The sequence below is a fragment of the Lolium perenne genome, chromosome 3, assembly GCF_019359855.2.
Source record: "Lolium perenne isolate Kyuss_39 chromosome 3, Kyuss_2.0, whole genome shotgun sequence".
Lineage (NCBI taxonomy): Eukaryota > Viridiplantae > Streptophyta > Magnoliopsida > Poales > Poaceae > Lolium > Lolium perenne.
The window spans coordinates 342,271,944-342,298,006 of record NC_067246.2 but is presented as its reverse complement, the minus strand read 5'-3'; the positions used below and the strand labels follow the sequence as shown (position 1 = coordinate 342,298,006).

The 26,063-nt window shown below is 43.5% G+C and overlaps 1 protein-coding gene across 2 annotated transcripts; it reads left to right on the top strand.

Moving 5' to 3' along the window:
* The first annotated feature begins 20,715 nt into the window (after positions 1-20,715).
* On the top strand, positions 20,716-25,400 carry LOC127346037 (uncharacterized). 2 transcript variants are annotated; one of them, XM_051372567.1, is made up of 7 exons: positions 20,716-20,882; positions 21,194-23,194; positions 23,293-23,366; positions 23,546-23,778; positions 23,867-23,953; positions 24,370-24,469; positions 24,576-25,400. In XM_051372567.1, exons 2-7 carry the CDS (start codon positions 21,226-21,228, stop codon positions 25,152-25,154), a joined length of 3,042 nt encoding a protein of 1,013 aa, XP_051228527.1. In that variant the 5' UTR covers positions 20,716-20,882; positions 21,194-21,225; the 3' UTR covers positions 25,155-25,400. The 2 variants fall into 2 exon arrangements, with proteins under 2 accessions (XP_051228527.1, XP_051228526.1); XM_051372566.2 differs by lacking the exon at positions 20,716-20,882 and having other exon boundaries at positions 21,054-23,194.
* The last annotated feature ends 663 nt before the right edge of the window (positions 25,401-26,063 follow it).

The window sequence follows — 26,063 nt, the reverse complement described above, 5'->3', positions numbered from 1 at the left end:
TGCAGCTGAATTGACAACTCAGTTGTTAAGGCTTATAAGTATTCTTTACCTCCCCTTGTGTCGAATCAATAAATTGGGTTATACTACCCTCGAAGACTGCTGCGATCCCCTATACTTGTGGGTTATCAAGACTATTTTCTGGCGCCGTTGCCGGGGAGGCATAGCTCTACTCATAAGTTCACCTGGGGAGTACACTCTACATCCCTCTCTGTTTTATTTTATTTTGTTTTGCTTAGTTTACTTTTTCCTAGTTTACTTTTGTCTAGTTTATTTCAGTTTTGTTTTATTTTCCTCATATACCCAAAAATCCATAAAAATTTGAAAAACCGAAAAATTAAAAACTGCTGTTATGGGAGAACCAACAACCTACTTGGAGCTTATGGAATGTTATAATTGTTATAGAGAATCAAGAACTGGTAAAATAATGAGTGCTATGATAGAAAAATTGAATACAATTGCTAGAATCTTGCTTAGACGCCATGATATAAACTGTTGCTCTCAACAGGATACTAAACATCTTAAATTTCAATGTGGCTTTAGTGAGGAATATTTTATTAAGAGCTATAATCGGAATTGCTATATTCATTATGGGTTCGAAGAGGTAGAACAATTTGTCTTATTTATGGGAGCCTCCGAGATAGAATCCTTCATGGTTGAGAATTATGAAACTTGTGCTAATTGTAGGGACCTTAAAGATTATGTCTCTACTATCCTTAATTCTTGCATAGAATGCTACAATAGGAATCCTTATATCCTTGATTATAAAGAGAGACACATTAATGCACAAGAATGCACTCACAATTTGCAGGAACCTGTGGAAGAAGAAACTGATGAACCTCAAAGCTCATTGGATGAAAAAGAGGAGGAAGTTGATGAACCTGAAAGCTCATTGGATGAAAAAGAAGAGGAGAGCGACGAACAAAAGGGGGAAGAATGGATTAGCTACCCATGCCAACCTTCTAATGAGAGTAACTCTTCATCTCTTACACTATTTGATTGTCCTCCATGCTTACCGGAAGAGGTTGAATGTTATGTTCCTGTGGATTCTCTTGAAATAGTACCTACGAGTAAAACTTGTGAGAATAATTATGCTACTGTTATATATGATAATCCATGCTACTTTGATAAATCTTATGATAATGCTTTGTTTGTGCCTGATGTCGAAATGCATGGTACTAAAGAATTTTGCTTAGCAAATGTTTATGATAAAGCTCTAGATGATGGTCCTATGTTACTTGATACTATTAATTGTACTACTAATGAAAATGGGATTGGAGAAGATTTAACTTATTCTATGAGTCCCATATCTCTTGAGATTGATCAACTACCTTGTTATATTATTAATAAAAGTAAGTTTGAAAGTTTTAATTCCACTATTCTTGAACTTGATAAAAACTATATGTTTGGAAATCATGAGAAGCATGCTGCATGTGATAGTTATATTGTTGAGTTTGTTCATGAAGCTACTGAAAATTATTATGAGAGAGGAAAATATGGTAGTAGAAATTTTCATGGTACTAATACACCTCTCTATATGCTGAAATTGTTGAAATTACACTTGTTTTATCTTCCTATGCTTGTTACTTTGCTTTTCATGAACTTGTTTATTTACAAGATTCCTTTGCATAGGAAGCATGTTAGACTTAAATGTGTTTTGGATTTGCCTCTTGATGCTCTCTTTTGCTTCAAATACTATTTCTTCCGAGTGCATCATTAAAACTGCTGAGCCCATCTTAATGGCTATAAAGAAAGCAACTTCTTGGGAGATAACCCATGTGTTATTTTGCTACAGTACTTTGTTTTATATTTGTGTCTTGGAAGTTATTTACTACTGTAGCAACCTCTCCTTATCTTAGTTTTGTGTTTTGTTGTGCCAAGTGAAGCTTCTAATCGAAGGTCGATACTAGATTTGGATTTCTGCGCAGAAACAGATTTCTTTGCTGTCACGGATCTGGGCAAAATTCTCTGTAGGTAACTCAGAAAATTATGCCAATTTACGTGAGTGATCCTCAGATATGTACGCAACTTTCATTAGTTTTGAGTTTTCTGATTTGAGCAACGGAAGTATTTTATTAAAATTCGTCTTTACTGGCTGTTCTGTTTTGGCAGATTCTGTCTCTGTTTTTTGCATTGTCTCTTGTGGACTTTAAGCGAGGTTTTCTAGACGTGGAGAGCTGTAGCTAATGTTTTATTGAGTTCTTGCAATGTGTCACTACAGGACCAAGGTGGATTCAATTTTTTTGAGTACTAACCCCTCTAATGAAGTTTATGAGAAGTTTGTTGTGAAGGAAGTTTTCAAGGGTCAAGAGAGGAGGATGATATATGATCAAGAAGAGTGAAAAGTCTAAGCTTGGGGATGCCCCGATGGTTCATCCCTGCATATTTCAAGAAGACTCAAGCGTCTAAGCTTGGGGATGCCCAAGGCATCCCCTTCTTCATCAACTTATCAGGTTCTTCCCCTGAAACTATATTTTTATTCAGTCACATCATATGTGTTTTAATTGGAGCGTCTGTGTGCTTTTATTTTTGTTTTGTTTGAATAAATTCGGATCCTAGCAATCCTTGTTTGGGAGAGATACACGCTCCGCTTTTTCATATGAACACTTGTTCTTCGTTTTACTTTTAATGTTCAATGATAAAAGTTGGAAGCTACAATACTTATCTTTATTTGGTTGGAAAAGGAAAATGCCTCATATGTCTTGGATAATTTGACACTTGGCAATTGTTTTGAGCTCTCAAGTGGATCATAAGTTTTTGCATGTAGTTTAAACCTATTAGTGGAGAACTACCGTAAAGCTTGTTAAAATTGGTTTGCATAATTGATCTCTCTTAAGGTCTAGATATTTTCTGGTAAAAGTGTTTGAGCAACAAGGAAGACAGTGTAGAGTATTATAATGCTTGCGATATGTTCTTATGTAAGTTTTGCTGTACCGGTTCATACTTGTGTTTGCTTCAAACAACCTTGCTAGCCAAAGCCTTGTACTGAGAGGGATTACTTCTCGTGCATCCAAAAACCTTGAGCCAAAACCTATGCCAATTGTGTCCACCATACCTACCTACTATGTGGTATTTCCTGCCATTCCAAAGTAAATTGCTTGAGTGCTACCTTTAAATAATTCAAAATGCTTCTCAATTTGTGTTAATGTTTTATAGCTCATGAGGAAGTATGTGGTGTTTAGCTTTCAACCTTGTCATTTACTTTTGACGGACTCTCATATGGACTAGTGGCACATCCGCTTATCCAATAATTTTGCAAAAAGAGCTGGCAATGGGATTCCCAGTCCCGAATTAATTAACTCAAATAGACACTCCTCCATGGTATGTGATTGTTGGAAGGCACCCGAAGGATTCGGTTAGCCATGGCTTGTGTAAGCAAAGGTTGGGGGGAGTGTCATCATCATAATAAAACTAAAATAAAAAGGCACTCCTTCATGGTATGAGATTGTTGGCAGGCACCCGAGGATTCGGTTAGCCATGGTTTGTGAAAGAAAGGTTGGAAGGAGTGCCACCCAAAAATAAAAATTCATGGGAGCCGCTCTTGAAAGTCCGGTTGGCGAGGTAGTTAGTGTACCCATTACCATTCGTTGACAACAATAAACACCTCTCAAAATTTTACTTTTTTATGCTCTCTTTATGTTTTCAAAACCAAAGCTCTAGCACAAATATAGCAATCGATGCTTTCCTCTCTGAAGGGCCATTCTTTTACATTTATGTTGAGTCAGTTACCTAATTCCTCCCACCTTAGAAGCAAACACTTGTATCAACTGTGCATTGATTCTTACATACTTGCATATTTGCATTCATCATATTACTTTGTGTTGACAATATCCATGAGATATGCATGCTGAAAGTTGAAAGCATCCGCTGAAACTTATATCTTCCTTTGTGTTGCTTCGATGCCTTTACTTTGAATTTATTGCCTTATGAGTTAACTCTTATGCAAGAATTTTGATGCTTGTCTTGAAAGTACTCTTCATGAAAAGTTTTGCTATATGTTATCTACTTGTTAGCAACTATAGATCATTGCCTTGAGTCACTTCATTCATTTCATATGCTTTGTAATAGTATGATCAAGGTTATGTAAGTAGCATGTCACTACAGAAATTATTCTTTTTATCGTTTACCTGCTCGGGACGAGCAGGAACTAAGCTTGGGGATGCTGATACGTCCCCGACGTATCCATAATTTCTGTTGTTCCATGCTTGTTTTATGACAATACTTACATGTTTTGCTTGCACTTTATGATGATTTCATGCATTTTCCGGAACTAACCTATTAACAAGATGCCACAGTGCCAGTTCCTATTTTCTCATTGTTTTTGGTTCCGTAAAGGCTGTTCGGGCAATATTCTCGGAATTGGACGAAATCAACGTCAAACCTCCTATTTTCTCCGGAAGGCTCCAGAACACCGAAGAAGAGTCGGAGAGGGGCCAGGGGGCCACCACACCACATGGCGGCGCGGGCCAGGCCTAGGCCGCGCCGGCCTAGGGTGTGGCGCCCCCAGGTGCCCCCCTGCGCCGCCTCTTCGCCTATATAATCCCTTTCGACCTAAAAACGCATCACCGATTGACGAAACTCCAGAAAGACTCCAGGGGCGCCGCCGCCATCGCGAAACTCCAATTCGAGGGACAGAACTCTGTTCCGGCACCCTGCCGGAACGGGGAAGTGCCCCCGGAAGCCATCTCCATCAACGCCATCGCCTCCATCATGCTCCGTGAGTAGTTCCCCCATGGACTACGGGTTCTAGCAGTAGCTATGTAGGTATACTCTCCTCAATGTACTTCAATACAATGGTCTCATGAGCTGCCTTACATGATTGAGATTCATCTGATGTAATCGGTGTTGTGTTTGTTGGGATCCGATGGATGATACATTATGATTAGTCTATCTATAAAGTTTGTGAAGTTATTGTTGCTGCAATCTTGTTATGCTTAATGCTTGTCACTAGGGCCCGAGTGGCATGATCTTAGATTTGAGCTCTATACTTATTGCTTAGATTGTATCTACAAGTTGTATGCACATGTCACTGTCCGGAACCAATGGCCCCGAAGTGACAGAAATCGGGACAACCGGAGGGGATGGTAGTGATGTGAGGATCACATGTTTTCACGGTGTGTTAATGCTTTGCTCCGGTACTCTATTAAAAGGAGTACCTTAATATCCAGTAGTTTCCCTTGAGGCCCGGCTGCCACCGGCTGGTAGGACAATAGATGTTGTGCAAGTTTCTCATTGCGAGCACGTACGACTATATATGGAAAACATGCCTACATAATTAATAAGCCTGATGTTCTATCTTAATGCTTTGATTCCTATCAATTGCCCAACTGTAATTTGTTCACCCAACACTTGTTATTGGAGAGTTGCCACTAGTGTAGATAGCTGGGAACCCCGGTCCATCTCTCATCATCATATACTTGTTCTCTATGTCATTGGAAGTAGTATCAACTATCTTCTCGTGCCATTGCTCTCATATTACTGCTACTGCTGTTTGTATTCTTGTTACTACTGCTCTCATATCACTGCTACTTTCACATCACCCCTGTTACTAGTGCTTTTCCAGGTGCAGCTGAATTGACAACTCAGTTGTTAAGGCTTATAAGTATTCTTTACCTCCCCTTGTGTCGAATCAATAAATTGGGTTATACTACCCTCGAAGACTGCTGCGATCCCCTATACTTGTGGGTTATCAATTAGTCTATCTATAAAGTTTGTGAAGTTATTGTTGCTGCAATCTTGTTGTGTTTAATGCTTGTCACTAGTGCACGAATGGCATGATCTTAGATTTAAGCTCTATATGTATTGCTTAGATTTTATCTACAAGTTGTTTGCACATATTGCTGTCCGGAACCCGAGACCCCAAAGTGACAAAAATTGGGACAACCGGAGGGGAAGGCTGTGATATGAGGATCACATGTTTTCACCAAGTGTTAATGCTTTGCTCCAGTGCTCTATTAAAAGGAGTACCTTAATTGCCAGTAGATTCCCTTGAGGCCCGGCTGCCACCGGCTGGTAGGACAAAAGATGTTATGCAAGTTTCTCATTGCGAGCATGTATAACTATATATGGAAAACATGCCTACATGATTAATAAATTGATGTTCTGTCTTAATGCTATTTCAATCCTATCAATTGCCCAACTGTAATTTGTTCACCCAACACTTGTCACTTGTTATTGGAGAGTTACCACTAGTGAAGATAGCTGGTAACCCCGGTCCATCTTTCATCATCATATACTTGTTCTATATGTCATTGGAAGTAGTATCAACTATCTTCTGGTGCCATTGCCTATGTGTTATTGCTACTGCTGCTGTGTTACTATTACTATTGCTCTCATATTACTGCTGCTTTCACATCACCCCTGTTACTAGTGCTTTTTCAGGTGCAGCTGAATTGACAACTCAGTTGTTAAGGCTTATAAGTATTCTTTACCTCCCCTTGTGTCGAATCAATAAATTTGGGTTTTACTTCCCTCGAAGGCTGTTGCGATCCCCTATACTTGTGGGTTATCAAGACTATTTTCTGGCGCCGTTGCCGGGAAGGCATAGCTCTACTCATAAGTTCACCTGGGGAGTACACTCTACATCTCTCTCTGTTTTTTATTTTATTTTATTTTGTTTTGCTTAGTTTACTTTTTCCTAGTTTATTTGTGCTTAGTTTATTTCTGTCTAGTATTATTTTGCTTAGTTTACTTTTGTCTAGTTTCTTTTTGTCTTGTTTTACTTTTCTCATATACCCAAAAATCCATAAAAATTTGAAAAACCGAAAAATTAAAAACTGTTGTTATGGGAGAACCCACAACCTATTTGGAGCTTATTGAAATATATAATAATTATAGAGAATCAAGAGCGGGTAAAGTCATGAGTGTTGTGATAGAAAAATTGAATACAATTGCTAAAATCTTGCTTAAACGCCATGATATAAACTGTTGGTCTCAACAGGATACTAAACATCTGAAATTCCAATGTGGCTTTAGTGAAGAAGTTTTAATTATGAACTATAATTGGAATAACTATATTCATCTTGGGTTCGAAGAGGTAGAACAATTTGTTTTATTTATGGGAGCCTCTGAGATAGAATCCTTCATGGCTAAAAATTATGAAACTTGTGTTGTTTGTAAGGACCTTAAAGATTATGTCTCTTCTATCCTTAATTTTTGCATAGAAAGTTACAGCGATAATCCTTATATCATTGATTATAAAGAGAGACTCATTAATGCACAAGAATGCACTCACAATTTGCAGGAACCTGTGGAAGAAGAAATTGATGAACCTGAAAGCTCATTGGATGAAAAAGAGGAGGAGAGTGATGAACAGAAGGAGGAAGAATGGATTAGCTACCCATGCCAACCTTCTAATGAGAGTAACTCTTTATCTCTTACACTATTTGATTGTCCTCCATGCTTACCAAAGGAGGTTGAATGTTATGTTCCTGTGGATTCTCTTGAAATATTCCCTATGAGTAAAACTTGTGAGAATAATTATGCTACTGTTATCGATGATAATCCATGCTACTTTTATAAATCTTATGATAATGCTTTGTTTGTGCCTGATATCGAAATACATGGTACTAAAGAGTTTTGTTTAGCAAATGTTTATGATAAAGCTCTAGATGATGGTCCTATGTTACTTGATAATATTAATTGTACTACTAATGAAAACGGGATTGGAGAGGTCTTGACTTTATCTAGGAGTCCCATATCTCTTGAGATTGATCAATCATCTTGTTATATTATTGATAAACGTGGGTTTGAAAATTTTAATCCCATTATTTTTGAGCTTGATAAAAATTATGTGTTTATAGATCATGAAAAACATGCTTTATGTGATAGTTATATTGTTGAGTTTGTTCATGAAGCTACTGAAAATTATTATGAGAGAGGAAAATATGGTTGTAGAAATTTTCATGGTACTAAAACACCTCTCTATATGCTGAAACTTTTGAAGTTACTCTTGTTTTATCTTCTTATGCTTGTCACTTTGTTCTTCATGAATTTATTTGTGTACAAGATTCCTATGCATAGGAAGTGGTTAGACTTAAATGTGTTTTGAACTTGCTTTTTGATGCTCTCCTTTGCTTCAACTCTTATTTCTTGCGAGAACATCATTAAAATTGCTGAGCCCATCTTAATGGCTATAAAGAAAGCACTTCTTGGGAGATAACCCATGTTTTTATTTTGCTACTGTTTTGTTGTGTCTTGGAAGTTGTTACTACCAACCTCTCCTTATCTTTATTTTATTGCATTGTTGTGCCAAGTAAAGTCTCTAATAGAAGGTTGATACTAGATTTGGATTTCTGCGCAGAAACAGATTTCTATCTGTCACGAATTTGAGTAGGTCTCTCTGTAGGAAACCCAAAAAATTCTGCCAATTTTCATGCGTGTTCCTCAGATATGTACGCAACTTTCATTAGTTTTGAGTTTTCTGATTGGAGCAACGGAAGTACCTCTAAAAAATTCGTCTTTACTGTCTGTTCTGTTTTGACAGATTATGTCTCTGTTTTTTGCATTGTCTCTTGTGGACTTTAAGCAAGGCTTTCTAGACGTGGAGAGCTGTAGCTAATGTTTTATTGAGTTCTTGCAATGTGTCACTACAGGACTAAAGTGGATTAAAGTTTTTTGAGTACTAACCCCTCTAATGAAGTTTATGAGAAGTTTGGTGTGAAGGAAGTTTTCAAGGGTCAAGAGAGGAGGATGATATATGATCAATAAGAGTGAAAAGTCTAAGCTTGGGGATGCCCCCGTGGTTCATCCCTTCATATTTCAAGAAGACTCAAGCGTCTAAGCTTGGGGATGCCCAAGGCATCCCCTTCTTCATCAACAATTTATCAGGTTTCTTCTAGTGAAACTATATTTTTATTCGGTCACATCTTATGTGCTTTACTTGGAACGTCTGTGTGTTTATTTTCGTTTTGTTTATGTTTGAATAAGATCGGATCCTAGCAATCCTTGTGTGGGAGAGAGACACGCTCTGCTTTTTCATATGAACACTAGTGTTCTTCGTTTACTTTTAATGTTCATGACAAAAGTTGGAAGCTGTTGCATTTATTGCTATTTGGTTGGAAACAGAAAATGCTTCATATTATCTTGAATAATTTGATACCTGGCAATTGTTTTGAGCTCTCAAGTAGATTATGATTAAGCTCTTGCACCATGTAGTTTAAACCTATTAGTGGAGAACTACCGTAGAGCTTGTTGAAATTTGGTTTGCATGATTGGTCTCTCTAAGGTCTAGATATTTTCTGGTAAAAGTGTTTGAGCAACAAGGAAGAAAGTGTAGAGTCTTATAATGCTTGCAATATGTTCTTATGTAAGTTTTGCTGTACCGGTTCATACTTGTGTTTTCTTCAAACAACTTTGCTAGCCAAAGCCTTGTACTGAGAGGAAATGCTTCTCGTGCATCCAAAACCTTGAGCCAAAACCTATGACATGTGTGTCCACCATAACTACCTACTATGTGGTATTTTTCTGCCATTCCAAGTAAATACTTCATGTGCTACCTTTAAACAATTCAAAAGTTATTATCTCTTATTTGTGTCAATGTTTTATAGCTCATGAGAAAGTATGTGGTGTTTTATCTTTCAATCTTGTTGGGCAGATTTTCACCAATGGACTAGTGGCTTCAGCCGCTTATCCAATTATTTTGCAAAAAGAGCTGGCAGCGGGGTTCCCAGCCCCCAATTAATTAACTTTATTAATAATTCTCTTCACATGTTTTGCTCTGATTCATCAGTAAGCAACTTAATTCTGCAAATATACACTCCTCCATGGTATGAGAATGTTGGAAGGTGATACGTCTCCGACGTATCGATAATTTCTTATGTTCCATGCTTGTTTTATGACAATATCTACATGTTTTGTTCACACTTTATATCGTTTTTATGCATTTTCTGGAACTAACCTATTGACGAGATGCCGCAGTGCCAGTTCCTGTTTTCTGCTGTTTTTGGTTTCAGAAATCCTAGTAAGGAAATATTCTCGGAATTGGATGAAATCAACGCCCAGAACCCTATTTTTCCCGGAAGCTTCCAGAGCACTGAAGGAGGGCCAGGGGGGCCCCACCCCACAAGGCGGCGCGGCCAGGGGGTGGGCGCGCCACCCTATGGTGTGGACCCACCAGGGCCCCTCTGACGCCGCCCTTCCGCCTACTTAAGGCCTCCGTCGTGAAAACCCTACAACGATCGACGAAACCCGCAGAAACCTTCCAGAGCCGCCGCCATCGCGAAGCCAAGATCTGGGGGACAGGAGTCTCTGTTCCGGGTTCCGGCACGCTGCCGAGACGGGGAAGTGCCCCCGGAAGGCTCCTCCATCGACACCACCGCCATCTCCATCAACGCTGCTGTCTCCCATGAGGAGGGAGTAGTTCTCCATCGAGGCTAAGGGCTGTACCGGTAGCTATGTGGTTCATCTCTCTCTATGTACTTCAATACAAACATCTCATGAGCTGCCTTACATGATTGAGATCCATATGATGATGATTGTAATCTAGATGTCGTTATGCTAGTCAAGTGAATTTTACTTATGTGATCTCCGGAGACTCCTTGTCCCACGTGTGTAAAGGTGACAGTGTGTGCACCGTGTGGGTCTCTTAGGCTATATTTCACAGAATACTTATTCACTGTTATGGATAGCATAGTGAAGTGCTTATTTATATCCCTTTATGATTGCAATATGTTTTGTATCACTATTCATCTATGTGCTACTCTAGTGATGTTATTAAAGTACTCTATTCCTCCTTCATGATGTAATGGTGACAGTGTGTGCATCATGTAGTACTTGGCGTAGTTTATGATTATGATCTCTTGTAGATTATGAAGTTAACTATTACTATGATGGTATTAATGTGATCTATTCCTCCTCTCATAGTATGAAGGTGACAGTGTGCTTGCTATGTTAGTACTTGGTATAATTACAATGATCTATCATGCACTCTAAGGTTAATTAAATATGAATATCGAATGTTGTGGAGCTTGTTAACTCCGGCATTGAGGTGCTCTTGTAGCCCTACACAAATAGCGGTGTTCATCATCCAACAAGAGAGTGTAGAGTGGTTTTATTATGTGATCGATATTGAGAGTGTCCACTAGTGAAAGTATTATCCCTAGGCCTTGTTCCCAAATACTGCAATCTCCGCTTGTTTACTATTTTACTGCATGTTTACTTACTGCACGCCAGCAAGAACTTTTCTGGCGCCGTTACTACCGCTCATATACATTCATACCACCTGTATTTCACTATCTCTTCGCCGAACTAGTGCACCTATACATCTGACAAGTGTATTAGGTGTGTTGGGGACACAAGAGACTTCTTGTATCGTGATTGCATGGTTGCTTGAGAGGGATATCTTTGACCTCTTCCTCCCTGAGTTCGATAAACCTTGGGTGATCCACTTAAGGGAAACTTGTTGTTGTTCTACAAACCTCTGCTCTTGGAGGCCCAACACTGTCTACAGGAAAAGGAGGGGGCGTAGGCATCAAGCACTTTTCTGGCGCCGTTGCCGGGGAGGAAAGGTAAAAGGCATTCACACTCCGGTCCCAGGTAACCAAACACTTTTCTGGTACCGTTGTGATTGCTTGAAGCTATTTCCTTTAGATCCTGCAATTGCATCTTTTTGTTTCTTGTTTACACTAGTTAGGCATAATGGACAACAATGAGCTTCTTATTCTATTTCCTGATTTAAGACATGGATGGTTTGATGCGGAAATTAAAAAACCCATGGAACATATTGGTATGAACGCTTTGAACACCATTGTTGCTAATGATATGGAAAATTCTAAGCTTGGGGAAGCTGGTTTTGATGAGCATGATATTTTTAGTCCCCCAAGCATGGAGGAGAAAATTTACTTTGATGATACTTTGCCTCACATTTATGATGATTATAATGATAGTAGCCTTTTGGTGCCGCCTACTATGGAGGATAAATTTGATTATGATTACAATATGCCTCCTATATTTGATGATAGCTACTTTGTTGAATTTTCTCCCACTACAATTGATAAGAATGACTATGCTTATGTTGGGAGTAGTCATTATTTTATGCATGAGACTCATGATAAGAATGCTATATGTGATAGTTATATTGTTTAGTTTGCTTATGATACTACTGAAAGTTATTATGAGAGAGGAAAATATGGTTGTAGAAGTTTTCCTGTTACTAAAACATCTCTCTATATGCTGAAAATCTTGAATCTGCACTTGTTTTATCTTTCTATGCTTGTTGCATTATGCTTCATGAACTTGTTTATCTACAAGATTCCTTTTCATAGGAAGCATGTTAGGCTTAAATTTGTTTTGAATTTGCCTCTTGATGCTCTCTTTTGCTTCAAATACTATTTCTTGCGAGTGCATCGTTAAAACTGCTGAGCCCATCTTAATGGCGATAAAGAAAGCACTTCTTGGGAGATAACCCATGTTTTATTTTGCTACAGTAATTTTGTTTTATATTTGTGTCTTGGAAGTTGTTACTACTGTAGCAACCTCTCCTTATCTTAGTTTTATTGCATTGTTGTGCCAAGTAAAGTCTTTGATAGTAGAGTTGATACTAGATTTGGATTGCTGCGCAGTAACAGATTTCTTGCTGTCACGAATTTGGGTTGAATTCTCTGTAGGTAACTCAGAAAATTATGCCAATTTACGTGAGTGATCCTCAGATATGTACACAACTTTCATTTAATTTGAGCATTTTCATCTGAGCAAGTCTGGTGCCTCTAAAAAATTCGTCTTTACGGACTGTTCTGTTTTGACAGATTCTGCCTTTTATTTCGCATTGCCTCTTTTGCTGTGTTGGATGGATTTCTTTGTTCCATTAACCTCCAGTAGCTTTGTGCAATGTCCAGAAGTGTTAAGAATGATTGTGTCACCTCTGAACATGTGAGTTTTTGATTATGCACTAACCCTCTAATGAGTTTGTTTCGAGTTTGGTGTGGAGGAAGTTTTCAAGGGTCAAGAGAGGAGGATGATATAATGTGATCAAGGAGAGTGAAAGCTCTAAGCTTGGGGATGCCCCCGTGGTTCATCCCTGCATATTTCAAGAAGACTCAAGCATCTAAGCTTGGGGATGCCCAAGACATCCCCTTCTTCATCGATAACTTATCAGGTCACTTCTCTTGAAACTATATTTTTATTCGGTCACATCTTATGTACTTTACTTGGAGCGTCTGTTTGTTTTTATTTTTGTTTTGTTTGAATAAATTCATGCTTGTATGGGAGAGAGACACGCTCCGCTGTTGCATATGAACACATGTGTTCTTAGCTTTATCTTTAATGTTCATGGCGAAGGTTGAAACTGCTTCGTTCATTGTTATATGGTTGGAAACGGGAAATGCTACACATGGTAATTGGTATAATATCTTGAATAATTTGATACTTGGCAATTGTTGTGCTCATGTTTAAGCTCTTGCATCATATACTTTGCACCTATTAGTGAAGAAATACTGTAGAGCTTGTTAAAATTTGGTTTGCATGATTGGTCTCTCTAAGTCTAGATATTTTCTGGTGAGGGTTTGAACAACAAGGAAGACAGTGTAGAGTCTTATAATGCTTGCAATATGTTTTTATGTGAGTCTTGCTGCACTAGTTCATACTTGAGTTTGCTTCAAACAACCTTGCTAGCCTAAGCCTTGTATCGAGAGGGAATACTTCTCATGCATCCAAAATCCTTGAGCCAAACACTATGGCACTTGTGTCCACCATACCTACCTACTTCATGGTATTTCTCCGCCATTCCAAAGTAAATTGCTTGAGTGCTACCTTTAAAATTTCTATTCTTTATCTTTGCAATATATAGCTCATGGGACAAATAGCCTAAAAACTATTGTGGTATTGAATATGTACTTATGCGTCTTATCTCTTATAAGTTGCTTGTTGTGCGATAACCATGTTCCTGGGGACGCCATCAACTATTTCTTTGTTGAATATCATGTGAGTTGCTATGCATGTTCGTCTTGTCTGAAGTAAGGGTGATTTATCATGATCAAATGGTTTGAGTATGCATATTGTTAGAGAAGAACATTGGGCCGCTAACTAAAGCCATGATCCATGGTGGAAGTTTCAGTTTGGACAACAAACCTCAATCTCTTATGAGAATATTATCTGTTGTTGAATGCTTATGCATTAAAGAGGAGTCCATTATCTGTTGTCTATGTTGTCCCGGTATGGATGTCTAAGTTGAGAATACTCAAAAGCGAGAGATCCAATGCGAGCTTTCTCCTTAGACCTTTGTACAGGCGGCATAGAGGTACCCCATTGTGACACTTGGTTGAAACTTATGCTATGCTATGATAATCCATGTAAATCCAAGCTAATTAGGACAAGGTGCGGGCACTATTGGTATACTATGCATGAGGCTTACAACTTGTAGGATATAATTTACATAACTCATATGCTTTATTACTACCGTTGACAAAATTGTTTCTATGTTTTTAAAATAAAAGCTCTAGCACAAATATAGCAATCCATGCTTCCCTCTGCGAAGGGCCATTCTTTTACTTTAATGTTGAGTCAGTTTACCTACTTCCTTCCATCTTAGAAGCAAACACTTGTGTTAACTGTGCATTGATTCTTACATGCTTGCTTATTGCACTTGTTATATTGCTTTGTATTGACAACTATCCATGAGATATACATGTTACAAGTTGAAAGCAACCGCTGAAACTTAATCTTCCTTTGTGTTGCTTCAATGCCTTTACTTTGAATCTATTGCTTTATGAGTTAACTCTTATGCAAGACTTATTGATGCTTGTCTTGAAAGTACTATTTATGAAAAGTCTTTGCTTTATGATTCAGTTGTTTACTCATTGCTTTTACCATTGCTTTGAATCACTTCATTCATCTCATATACCTTGCAATAGTATGATTAAGATTATGTTGGTAGCATGTCACTTAAGAAATTATCTTTGTTATCGTTTACCTACTCGGGACGAGTAGGAACTAAGCTTGGGGATGCTGATACGTCTCCGACGTATCGATAATTTCTTATGTTCCATGCTTGTTTTATGACAATACCTACATGTTTTGTTCACACTTTATATCGTTTTTATGCATTTTCTGGAACTAACCTATTGACGAGATGCCGCAGTGCCAGTTCCTGTTTTCTGCTGTTTTTGGTTTCAGAAATCCTAGTAAGGAAATATTCTCGGAATTGGACGAAATCAACGCCCAGAACCCTATTTTTCCCGGAAGCTTCCAGAGCACCGAAGGAGGGCCAGGGGGCCCCCACCCCACAAGGCGGCGCGGCCAGGGGGGTGGGCGCGCCACCCTATGGTGTGGCCCCACCAGGGCCCCTCTGACGCCGCCCTTCCGCCTACTTAAGGCCTCCGTCGTGAAAACCCTACAACGATCGACGAAACCCGCAGAAACCTTCCAGAGCCGCCGCCATCGCGAAGCCAAGATCTAGGGGACAGGAGTCTCTGTTCCGGCACACTGCCGGGACGGGGAAGTGCCCCCGGAAGGCTCCTCCATCGACACCACCGCCATCTCCATCAACGCTGATGTCTCCCATGAGGAGGGAGTAGTTCTCCATCGAGGCTAAGGGCTGTACCGGTAGCTATGTGGTTCATCTCTCTCTCTCCATGCACTTCAATACAAAGATCTCATGAGCTGCCTTACATGATTGAGATCCATATGATGATGATTGTAATCTAGATGTCGTTATGCTAGTCAAGTGAATTTTACTTATGTGATCTCCGGAGACTCCTTGTCCCACGTGTGTAAAGGTGACAGTGTGTGCACCGTGTGGGTCTCTTAGGCTATATTTCACAAAATACTTATTCACTGTTATGGATAGCATAGTGAAGTGCTTATTTATATCCCTTTATGATTGCAATATGTTTTGTATCACTATTCATCTATGTGCTACTCTAGTGATGTTATTAAAGTACTCTATTCCTCCTTCATGATGTAATGGTGACAGTGTGTGCATCATGTAGTACTTGGCGTAGTTTATGATTATGATCTCTTGTAGATTATGAAGTTAACTATTACTATGATGGTATTAATGTGATCTATTCCTCCTCTCATAGTATGAAGGTGACAGTGTGCATGCTATGTTAGTATTTGGTATAATTACAATGATCTATCATGCACTCTAAGGTTAATTAAATATGAATATCGAATGTTGTGGAGCTTGTTAACTCCGGCATTGAGGTGCTCTTGTAGCCCTACACAAATAGCGGTGTTCATCATCCAACAAGAGAGTGTAGAGTGGTTTTATTATGTGATCGATATTGAGAGTGTCCACTAGTGAAAGTATTATCCCTAGGCCTTGTTCCCAAATACTGCAATCTCCGCTTGTTTACTGTTTTACTGCATGTTTACTTACTGCACGCCAGCAAGCACTTTTCTGGCGCCGTTACTACTGATCATATACATTCATACCACCTGTATTTCACTATCTCTTCGCCGAACTAGTGCACCTATACATCTGACAAGTGTATTAGGTGTGTTGGGGACACAAGAGACTTCTTGTATCGTGATTGCAGGGTTGCTTGAGAGGGATATCTTTGACCTCTTCCTCCCTGAGTTCGATAAACCTTGGGTGATCCACTTAAGGAAAACTTGCTGCTGTTCTACAAACCTCTGCTCTTGGAGGCCCAACACTGTCTACAGGAAAAGGAGGGGGCGTAGGCATCAGAAGGCACCCGAGGATTCGGTTAGCCATGGCTTGTGAAAGCAAAGGTTGGGAGGAGTGTCACCCATAAATAAATAAAAACTAAAGTACATGTGTAAACAAAAGAGAAGAGGGATGATCTACCTTGCTGGTAGAGATAACGTCCTTCATTGGAGCCGCTCTTTGAAAGTCTGTTTGGCAAGGGGGTTAGAGTGCCCACTACCATTCGTTGACAACAACAAACACCTCTCAAAACTTTACTTTTATGCTCTCTATATGATTTCAAAACTTGAAAAGCTCTAGCACATGATTTAATCCCTGCTTCCCTCTGCGAAGGGCCTTTCTTTTACTTTATGTTGACTCAGTTTACCTACTTCCTTCCATCTTAGAAGCAAACACTTGTGTCAACTGTGCATTGATTCTTACATATTTGCTTATTTGCATTCATCATATTACTTTGTGTTGACAATTATCCATGAGATATACATGTTGAAAGTTGAAAGAAACTGCTGAAACTTGTATCTTACTTTGTGTTGCTTCGATGCCTTTACTTTGAATTTATTGCTTTATGAGTTAACTCTTATGCAAGACTTTTGATGCTTGTCTTGAAAGTACTATTCATGAAAAGTTTTGTTATATGTTATCTATTTGTTAAGCAAACTATAGATCGTTGCCTTGAGTCACTTCATTCATCTCATATGCTTTACAATAGTATGATCAAGGTTATGTAAGTAGCATGACACTACAGAAATTATTCTTTTTATCGTTTACCTACTCGAGGGCGAGCAGGAACTAAGCTTGGGGATGCTTGATACGTCTCCAACGTATCTATAATTTCTGATGTTCCATGCTAGTTTTATGACAATACCTACATGTTTTGCTCACACTTTATAATAATTTCATGCATTTTCCGGAACTAACCTATTAACAAGATGCCGAAGTGCCAGTTCCTGTTTTCTGCTGTTTTTGGTTCCAGAAAGGCTGTTCGGGCAATATTCTCGGAATTCGACGAAACGAAGACCCAACATCATAATTCACCGAGACGGACCAGGACACCGAAGGAGAGTCGGAGGGGAGGCCTGGGGCCCCCAGACCATAGCCCGGCGCAGCCTGGAAGGGGGGCGCGCCGCCCTATGGGGTGGGACCCCCAGGCGCCCTCCTGCGCCGCCTCTTCGCCTATAAGACCCCACGCGACCTAAAACCTCGATACGAATTGACGAAACTCCAGAAAGACTCCAGGGGCGCCACCGCCATCGCGAAACTCCAATTCGGGGGACAGAATCTCTGTTCCGGGACGGGGAAGTGCCCCCGGAAGCCATCTCCATCGACACCACCGCCTCCATCATGCTCCGTGAGTAGTTCCCCCATGGACTATGTGTTCTAGCTGTAGCTAGTTGGTACTCTCTATCCCATGTACTTCAATACAATGATCCCATGAGCTGCCTTACATGATTGAGATTCATCTGATGTAATCGGTGTTGTGTTTGTTGGGATCCGATGGATTGTTACATTATGATTAGTCTATCTATAAAGTTTGTGAAGTTATTGTTGCTGCAATCTTGTTGTGTTTAATGCTTGTCACTAGTGCACGAGTGGCATGATCTTAGATTTAAGCTCTATATGTATTGCTTAGATTGTATCTACAAGTTGTTTGCACATATTGCTGTCCGAAACCCGAGACCCCAAAGTGACAGAAATTGGGACAACCGGAGGGGAAGGCTGTGATATGAGGATCAGTTTTCACCAAGTGTTAATGCTTTGCTCTGGTGCTCTATTAAAAGGAGTACCTTAATTGCCAGTAGATTCCCTTGAGGCCCGGCTGCCACCGGCTGGTAGCACAAAAGATGTTATGCAAGTTTCTCATTGCGAGCACGTATAACTATATATGGAAAACATGCCTACATGATTAATAAATTGATGTTCTGTCTTAATGCTATTTCAATCATATCAATTGCCCAACTGTAATTTGTTCACCCAACACTTGTCACTTGTTATTGGAGAGTTACCACTAGTGAAGATAGCTGGGAACCTCGGTCCATCTTTCATCATCATATACTTGTTCTATATGTCATTGGAAGTAGTATCAACTATCTTCTGGTGCCATTGCCTCTGTGTTACTGCTACTGCTGCTGTGTTACTGTTACTATTGCTCTCATATTACTGTTGCTTTCACATCACCCCTGTTACTAGTGCTTTTCCAGGTGCAGCTGAATTGACAACTCAGTTGTTAAGGCTTATAAGTATTCTTTACCTCCCCTTGTGTCAAATCAATAAATTTGGGTTTTACTTCCCTCGAAGACTGTTGCGATCCCCTATACTTGTGGGTTATCATAGTGGGCACTCTAACCCCCTTGTCAAACAAACTTTCACATAGCGACTCCCATGAAGGACGTTCTCTCTACCAGCAAGGTAGATCATCCATCTTTTCTTTTGTTTACACATGTACTTTAGTTTTATTTATGGATGACACTCCTCCCAACCTTTTGCTTTCACAAGCCATGGCTAACCGAATCCTCGGGTGCCTTCCAACATTTCACATACCATGGAGGAGTGTCTATTTGCAAAATTAAGTTGCTTACTGCTGACTCTGAACCTCTGGTTATGACCGACGACATGTAGAAACATTGCGACTTGTTTTTCAGTTGTGTGGATGCTATCAGTCAGCAGTCATCTGCCCCTGAACATTTTCACAAGTGCATAGAAAGGAGCTCTTATCATCTGTAGCATCTGGATAGCCTCTACGTCATTGCAGTTGTAGATGTTGTTTAAGTTGACAATGCTCTCTTGATCTCGTTGTAACATAGGTCCGTAAGTCACACGAGAAAAAGCAGCATGCCTAACTGCTTTCTTGTGCACCATCAGGATCCAAGCTTGTATGCAAACGATGAGTGCTGCGACGTGATGCACAAGCTAGAGCTAGTCGATCTACTCAAACAAGATCTATGCATTACGAACGGTCTTATCAAACCCAACTAGTTCTACGAACATGAATCTAACATTACAGTAGAGCACAGGAGTTTCCCCTTACCTCTGTCATGGCGGATGAAGGACACGGCCGAAAGCCGCCGCAGATGTGCGCAGGCTCCGCCGCGGCTAGAGAAGAGGACCCTGGTCCGGCGCCGGAGCCGAAGGTAGATGTGCGCTGCCAAATTTGGGTCGCCGCCACCGCTGGTGCGAAAATTGGGGGAATGCAAAATTTAGGAGGGGGCTAATGGAGAGGATAACCGAAGAGGGATGTTACCCCAGGTTTTGCCGCGCAATGCCGCTGGGATTTCGGCTTCTCCCGCCATGCCGAGGCGGAGCTCCCGCGCGAACGGCGTTGTCGATTTTCGTCTCGGCAGGGCCTGGCCCTGGAGAAACTATCAAACCGGCGTTCCTCCGGAACCTATCCCAGGAGTGCTTTAAAACCCGTGCTATGCAAGAACGTGAGTGCGTCCAGGGAACCAAACGACCTGAAAAATGATGGGCCGATGCGAGCCAAGGAACGCTCAAGCAACCAAACACGCTCATAGGCAATTATCATCTCCATGTGTCTTTTCTCTTCAAAAAACATACTTTTAAAGCTGAAGCAAATGCTGTCCCACTTGTCATAGAATACCCTGTTTCCCCCAAATCCGTTTCCCCCAACCAGTCCGATCTTAGAGCATCCCCACTCGTTGGCGCTCCCCACGCCCAAATCCGGCGAAATTTTCGTCCGGATTGGAGGAAGATTTGGCGTGGGGAGGAGTAGTTTCCCAGTCGTGTGCTCCCCAAGCGGCGTTTCTCGGGGAAAAAGAGGATGGCTCGGGGAATCCGGACGAAAGAGGAGACACGTGGGCGTGGGCGGTTGGTTTAGCTTCATCCGGAGTCCCCGAGCGCTCCCCGGGGGGCCGGGGATGGCATGGGGAGTCCGGATGAAAATAGGCCCAAATCCGGACCAAAACGAGGAACCGGGGGCGCGACTGGGCCGAATTTCGCCGTCCGGATGGAAAAAAGTGGCCGTGGGGGACTTTGTGGGGAGACGAGTGGAGATGCTCTTACACCATGGCTACCAGCTCCGGCAACCGCGCCGCCGCCGGCGAGCCCGCTGCGACGTCGTGGGTTCCGAGCCCACCGCACCAGCCGACGCCCCGTATCCACGCACGAGGAGCGCCGCGACGTCATCACCCGCTATATGCAGAAGCGGGGCTGCCGCCAGGGATTCAACGGCTCTGCCGCTAAGGTACCGTCGATGTAGGCCCTGGCAGAGCGGCGCCGGAGAGGCGCCGGAGGGAAGTTCCTTAGCAAGGAGGAGGAAGCGCAGGTACGGCCTGTAATGCAACTGATTTTTTACTTGGCAACTAATAATGTTCCTCCCAATGTTTTTATGCATCCCACTGTATTTTTTGCCAATTTGTTTCTCCTTGGCAACTAATAAAGCATTTCGATCCTCACCAGCTGCGCGCATATGAGACCATAAAGGATTGATTAACTGTTTATGTTGGCGCAATGCTGGATTACAACCAATGCCTTCTGTGTTTCGGTTTTAATTCCCTTCCTGGTTTAGCCTCCCAGATCATTTGCACAAGCAAACGTGTTCTTTTAACTTTGTACGATCGATGTGTACTGCACCAGAAATCGTCTCTTGTGAAGATCCAGCAAGCATTATGCCTCTGTCGCCGGCGCCCACGAGGTCCGAGAACGCCGCCGCTGCCAACCAGTTCCACGTGCTCAACTCCAGCAGCGGCGGCTCTGCCGGACAGGCCAGCCGCGCCCCTGCGTATCTGCAGCTGCCGTCTCCACGAGGTAACACGCCGGCGGCTTATAGGCAATTGCCGTCTCCACGAGGTGACGCCGCGGCAGCTGCGGCGGCTGCAGCTTATCGGCAGTTGCCGTCTCCACGAGGTGACGCCGCTCCGGCTTATCGGCAGTTGCCGTCTCCACGAGCCAACGCCGCAACGTTGGGTCGTTCGACGCCGGTGCGCGCCATGACCACCTACAGCCCACCGGTCACTGGCGGGGCCTCGGCGATGGCACTGGCCCTGCGTCCTCAGTACGGAGCTGTGTCCCCGACGCAGCCGACACCGCCACCGCACTTGCTGCAGCAGCTGATGATCTTGGCTAGGTGGGGTGGCTCTTCTTCTCCTCGGACACCGTGGATGCAGAGCTACGCACATGCCCGCCAACCGCCATCGCCGTTCTCCCCCTCCGGGAGAGCCCGTGGTATGCCGCCACCTTCTGCTTCTCCTCGGATACCTGCAGCTAGCACTGGTGCGGGCCGTGGCACTGTCACCTCCCTACAAAACGACGCCGGTGGTAGCCACACTAAACCCAGGGGCCGTGGCACAGTCGCAGCCGTACCAAGCGACGCCGGCGGAAGCCATAGTAATCCCAGGGGCTCTGGGGTCGGCCGTGGCGTCATTTCAACCGTACAAAGCGACGGCGGCGGCAGCCAATCAAATCCCAGGGGCACCAGTGCTGGGCGCGGCAGACTGGCGGGCGCGAGGTCGCTCCAGATCACCCCAGTCAATACCACCAGCGTGCCACCGGCCGAGGTTAATGGTGACACTGCCGCACTGCAAGTTCTGGGCCCTGTGCTGGCGATGCCAACCACTGGAGCTGCTGCCAAAAGGAAGGCCGCCGTTCGGTCGCCGAATGGCCGCCTACGGAAGCCCCGCGCGCCCAAGGGGAGCAGTGCCACTCCGGCTGGCCCCAAGAAGGTTGTCAACAAGAAGGCCCTAGTTGTGTCGTGTGAAACTGTGGGAACGCACCCTGGTGCCAAAGGCATCGACCACCCGAAGGCTGTATCCCTGGCGCCGCCGCCGGGCAAAGGCAGGAAGAGGAAGAGCGCGGCGTCCGGTGCCGCACCCATGCCAGCATTGACGGCGCCGACAAGCGCTGCAACCCGGTGCAGCCTCATCGCTAGGAGGAACAGCAGCAGCAGCACAGTGGTGGCAGCGCGAGCAAAGAAGCACACCATACTAACATGGCTGATCGATGTTGGGGTGCTCAAGGAGAAAGAGAAAGTCTTCTATGTGCCGGGTCCAGAGCTGGCCGCCACTGGCAACAACAGCAATGGTAAGGTCGTCACCGGCACGGTCACCAGGGCTGGCATCCAATGCAGCTGCTGTGACACCGCCATGCCGCTCCCGGCGTTCACGTCTCACGCCGGCGCTGAGACCTTGCAGCCGGTGTGGGAGCGGCTCCTTCTCATGTCAGGCAAGCCGCTGCTGCGATGCGTGCAGGAGGCATGGGAGAAGGAGCACGTGAGGACGTTCCGTGCGGAGCAGAAGGCGAAGGCGGCGCTGGAGCAGGATAGACAGAGAAGCGCGCAGGCCAAGAAGAAGCTGCTCGCCGCCAATGGCAATGGCAGTGCCAACTCCAGGCAGAACAGGAAGGGACCTCTTGCTTTAAAGGGCACCAATGGTGGGGGTGGTGATCGGAGCGACGACGCGTGCGGCATCTGCGCGGACGGCGGACAGCTGTTGTGCTGCGACAGCTGCCCGTCCACGTTCCACCCAGAGTGCCTCGGCGTGCAGGTCCCCAAGGGATCCTGGGTCTGCCACTACTGCCGGTGCTTTGTGTGCCTTGCCACCGACGGCGACCTGGCCACGTGCCAGCAGTGCACTCGCAAACGTAAGCAGTCTACCATGACCATGATCATGATTGATCTTCTAGTGTGTCCCTGGAGAAGAAAACTGACGAAAACTACTGCACTGACAACTGCTCTGCAGATCACCAACACTGCCGCCCATCGCTGTTCGCTGGCCATGAGATCGGCCCCTACTGTAGTGAAACCTGCAAGAAGGTGAGACAATCTCCATCGTACACACATCATGGTTACAGAGCAAACAATGCAAGCATTGTTCATGATTAACAACTGCATAAAATATTTTTCCAGAAACTCTTTCACTGAAGTTTAATTCGTTAGTATTACTGTTATACCGACGCAGAAATACTAGCACTGATGGTGTGTATTGATCTCAGATGGCCGCGAAGCTGTCAGAGATGGTTGGAGCCAGCAACACCGCTGGTGGAGATGGCTTCTCCTGGTCCCTGCTGAAGATTCACAAGGACTCCTCCGCGACGGACTCCATCGCCGTGCTGGAGTGCAACGCGAAGCTTGTGGTAGCGCTGGGCGTGCTGGACGAGTGCTTCAACCCCGTGAAGGACCGGCGGACTGGCATCGACATGCTGCGCCAAGCTGTGTTCAGCCTAGGGTAAGCTGAACCTTTCTCCGTCAGGCAAATCAAGGTTCAGAGCTCTGTTGTGAATTTTCGGAATGTTCTGTACAATGTTGTTGAGCAGATCGGAGTTCAAGCGGCTGAGCTACGATGGGTTCTACACCATGGTCCTGGAGAAGGACGCGGAGATCATCTCGGTGGCATTGCTCAGGTATGTATGTCATGGGTTCAGAAACTGTGTTTTCGCAAAGAAAAAAGAATTCTTTGTGTTGTTCTGTTCACTGCGTTCGATATGAATGGTGACGATAAGGTTGAGATGGGCCTGCTGACGTATGAGCCTCTTCTCGTCAACCGTTGGGGCTCGCCATATATTTAGCTGTTCTGTTTTCAAGCATCTTTTTTTCAACAATCAAAGTTATAGAATATTTGGCTTGTAATTTGCTTGACCATTGTGTGACTATTTGGCTTGTAACTTTGGAGGGTGACGTAGTTTGATGTGGGTCGGCAATCCTAGAGTTTTAAAGCTACCAAAGTAGAGGCAGCAGAGATTCCAAGTTACACATAGAGTTGAGGGAGTACTTAATTGTCTATAGCTAAGATGCTTACATCTCTCAACTGAATTTACAGGTTTCATGGTAGCAAATTGGCAGAGATGCCGTTCGCGGGCACGCTGCCGCACTACCAGAGGCAAGGAATGATGCGCCGCCTCGTCAACGCCGTCGAGCAGGTGGTTCAGAGATCAATCTGTACAACTTCGAAGAGCCAGATAATTTCACTTTGGGAGTTCAGAGATCACCTGTAAATTCTCCTCTGACGACTGAACATTTCTTCAGGTGCTGTCGACGTTGCAGGTGGAGAACCTGCTGATCCCAGCGGTGGCCGAGGTGGTCGACACATGGAAGCGGTCCTTCGGCTTCATGCCCGTGGAACCGCGGCTCAGGGAGGAAGCCAACAGGCTCAGCACGGTTGTCGTCACCGGCACCACCCTGCTCCAGAAACACATCATCCCAAACACTGCCGCCCTCGCCGCGTCATCCACATCCTCGAAGCAGCAGGCAGAAGCTGAGAAGCAGGCCCAGGCGGCACCGGCGGCGCCGCCGATGAGCGAGGACGAGCTGGCATTCCTGGAGATGAGCTGGCCGGTCTGCAGCTTCACTGACCTCGTCGCCGGGATTGCCTACTCCCCACGGCCTCTCGGTGTGGATCCGCTCAGCGCTGCGGTGAGGGGTCTCGTGGGCACCGGTGCTATCCCGGGAAGGAGCTCTGCTGGTGGTGGCGCCAGCGGCCGGCAGTCCTGTGGTGGCGAGGCCGCGGGTGGCTCGGGCGGTGGCTGCAGCGGCAAGGTGTTCCAGATGTCGAGCTACTCCGCGGCCGCGCGCAGCAGCAGTCTCCGGCTCGGTGTCAACAAGTGAATTATCTTGCCCTTCGTGCGCGATGACTGAGAGTGCTGAAGAATTTGCTGCGACTATTGGTCTTTGACAGCGAAATTTGCTGCCGACTTGATTCCGTTATGTTGTTGCCCGAGAAGGCCAAAAAATAATGCAAACTGATCACTGTGGAATTTTGACATTCCAAGGTTACATTCGTGGCTTGGACTTGGTTTGGGGATGCATATGTTTCTGAACGAGAAGCTCGGCACGGTATGAACTTTCCAATAACTTATTTCTTTCTTCAGTTAATGAAATAACCATCGTACGAGCAGTCTTTGTCTGTTTCTTCCTAGTATCCCTCACTAGAGAGTAGAGACGCCATGCACAGCATCGATCATCCATGACATCCAGATCAGCCGCTTTTGAATTTGTTCCGCTCACTCTTTTTAATCTCTCTCACCTCTCCTCCCTTCTAATTTAATTAACACAACGGTGCTGAGATCAAAACAATCCCTACACGGAAAAAGATGTACCGTCACGATGTGTTTCCATTGCAGCGATCGGTTCCAAGTTTCGTTAGCCAGTAATTTCAAGTTTCTAGGCTCACTGTTTATGTCACCCCAAGCTGCGGTAAAGGACACCACATACATATACTATATTTTACAAATCAAATGAATGGAAATTTGGTGTACATAGGCATCAGTGTTCTCTTCTTAAAAATAAAATAAAAAACCACTTTTCTGAGTTCCAAAAAATCTGTATATATAGGCAGTATGTATTTCACAAACATCCAAAATATCAAATTAGAAATAATGGGAATTTTGGGCTACATAAAAAATGGCATAGTGTCATGATCTGTGATCATTGGAATTGCTACTCTGGCGATGGAGAGATACACTCTAGGCCCACTCATGAGATACACTCTAGACCCACTCATGTATCATGTTGTTT

Excerpts from the sequence above, each read along its gene's own strand:
- LOC127346037 (XM_051372566.2), top strand. The coding sequence starts at position 21,178 with ATGTGTACTGCACCAGAAATCGTCTCTTGTGAAGATCCAGCAAGCATT. Across the intron at positions 23,195-23,292 it reads CCAGCAGTGCACTCGCAAAC|ATCACCAACACTGCCGCCCA; the intron begins GTAAGCAGTCTA and ends ACTGCTCTGCAG. Across the intron at positions 23,367-23,545 it reads GTAGTGAAACCTGCAAGAAG|ATGGCCGCGAAGCTGTCAGA; the intron begins GTGAGACAATCT and ends TATTGATCTCAG.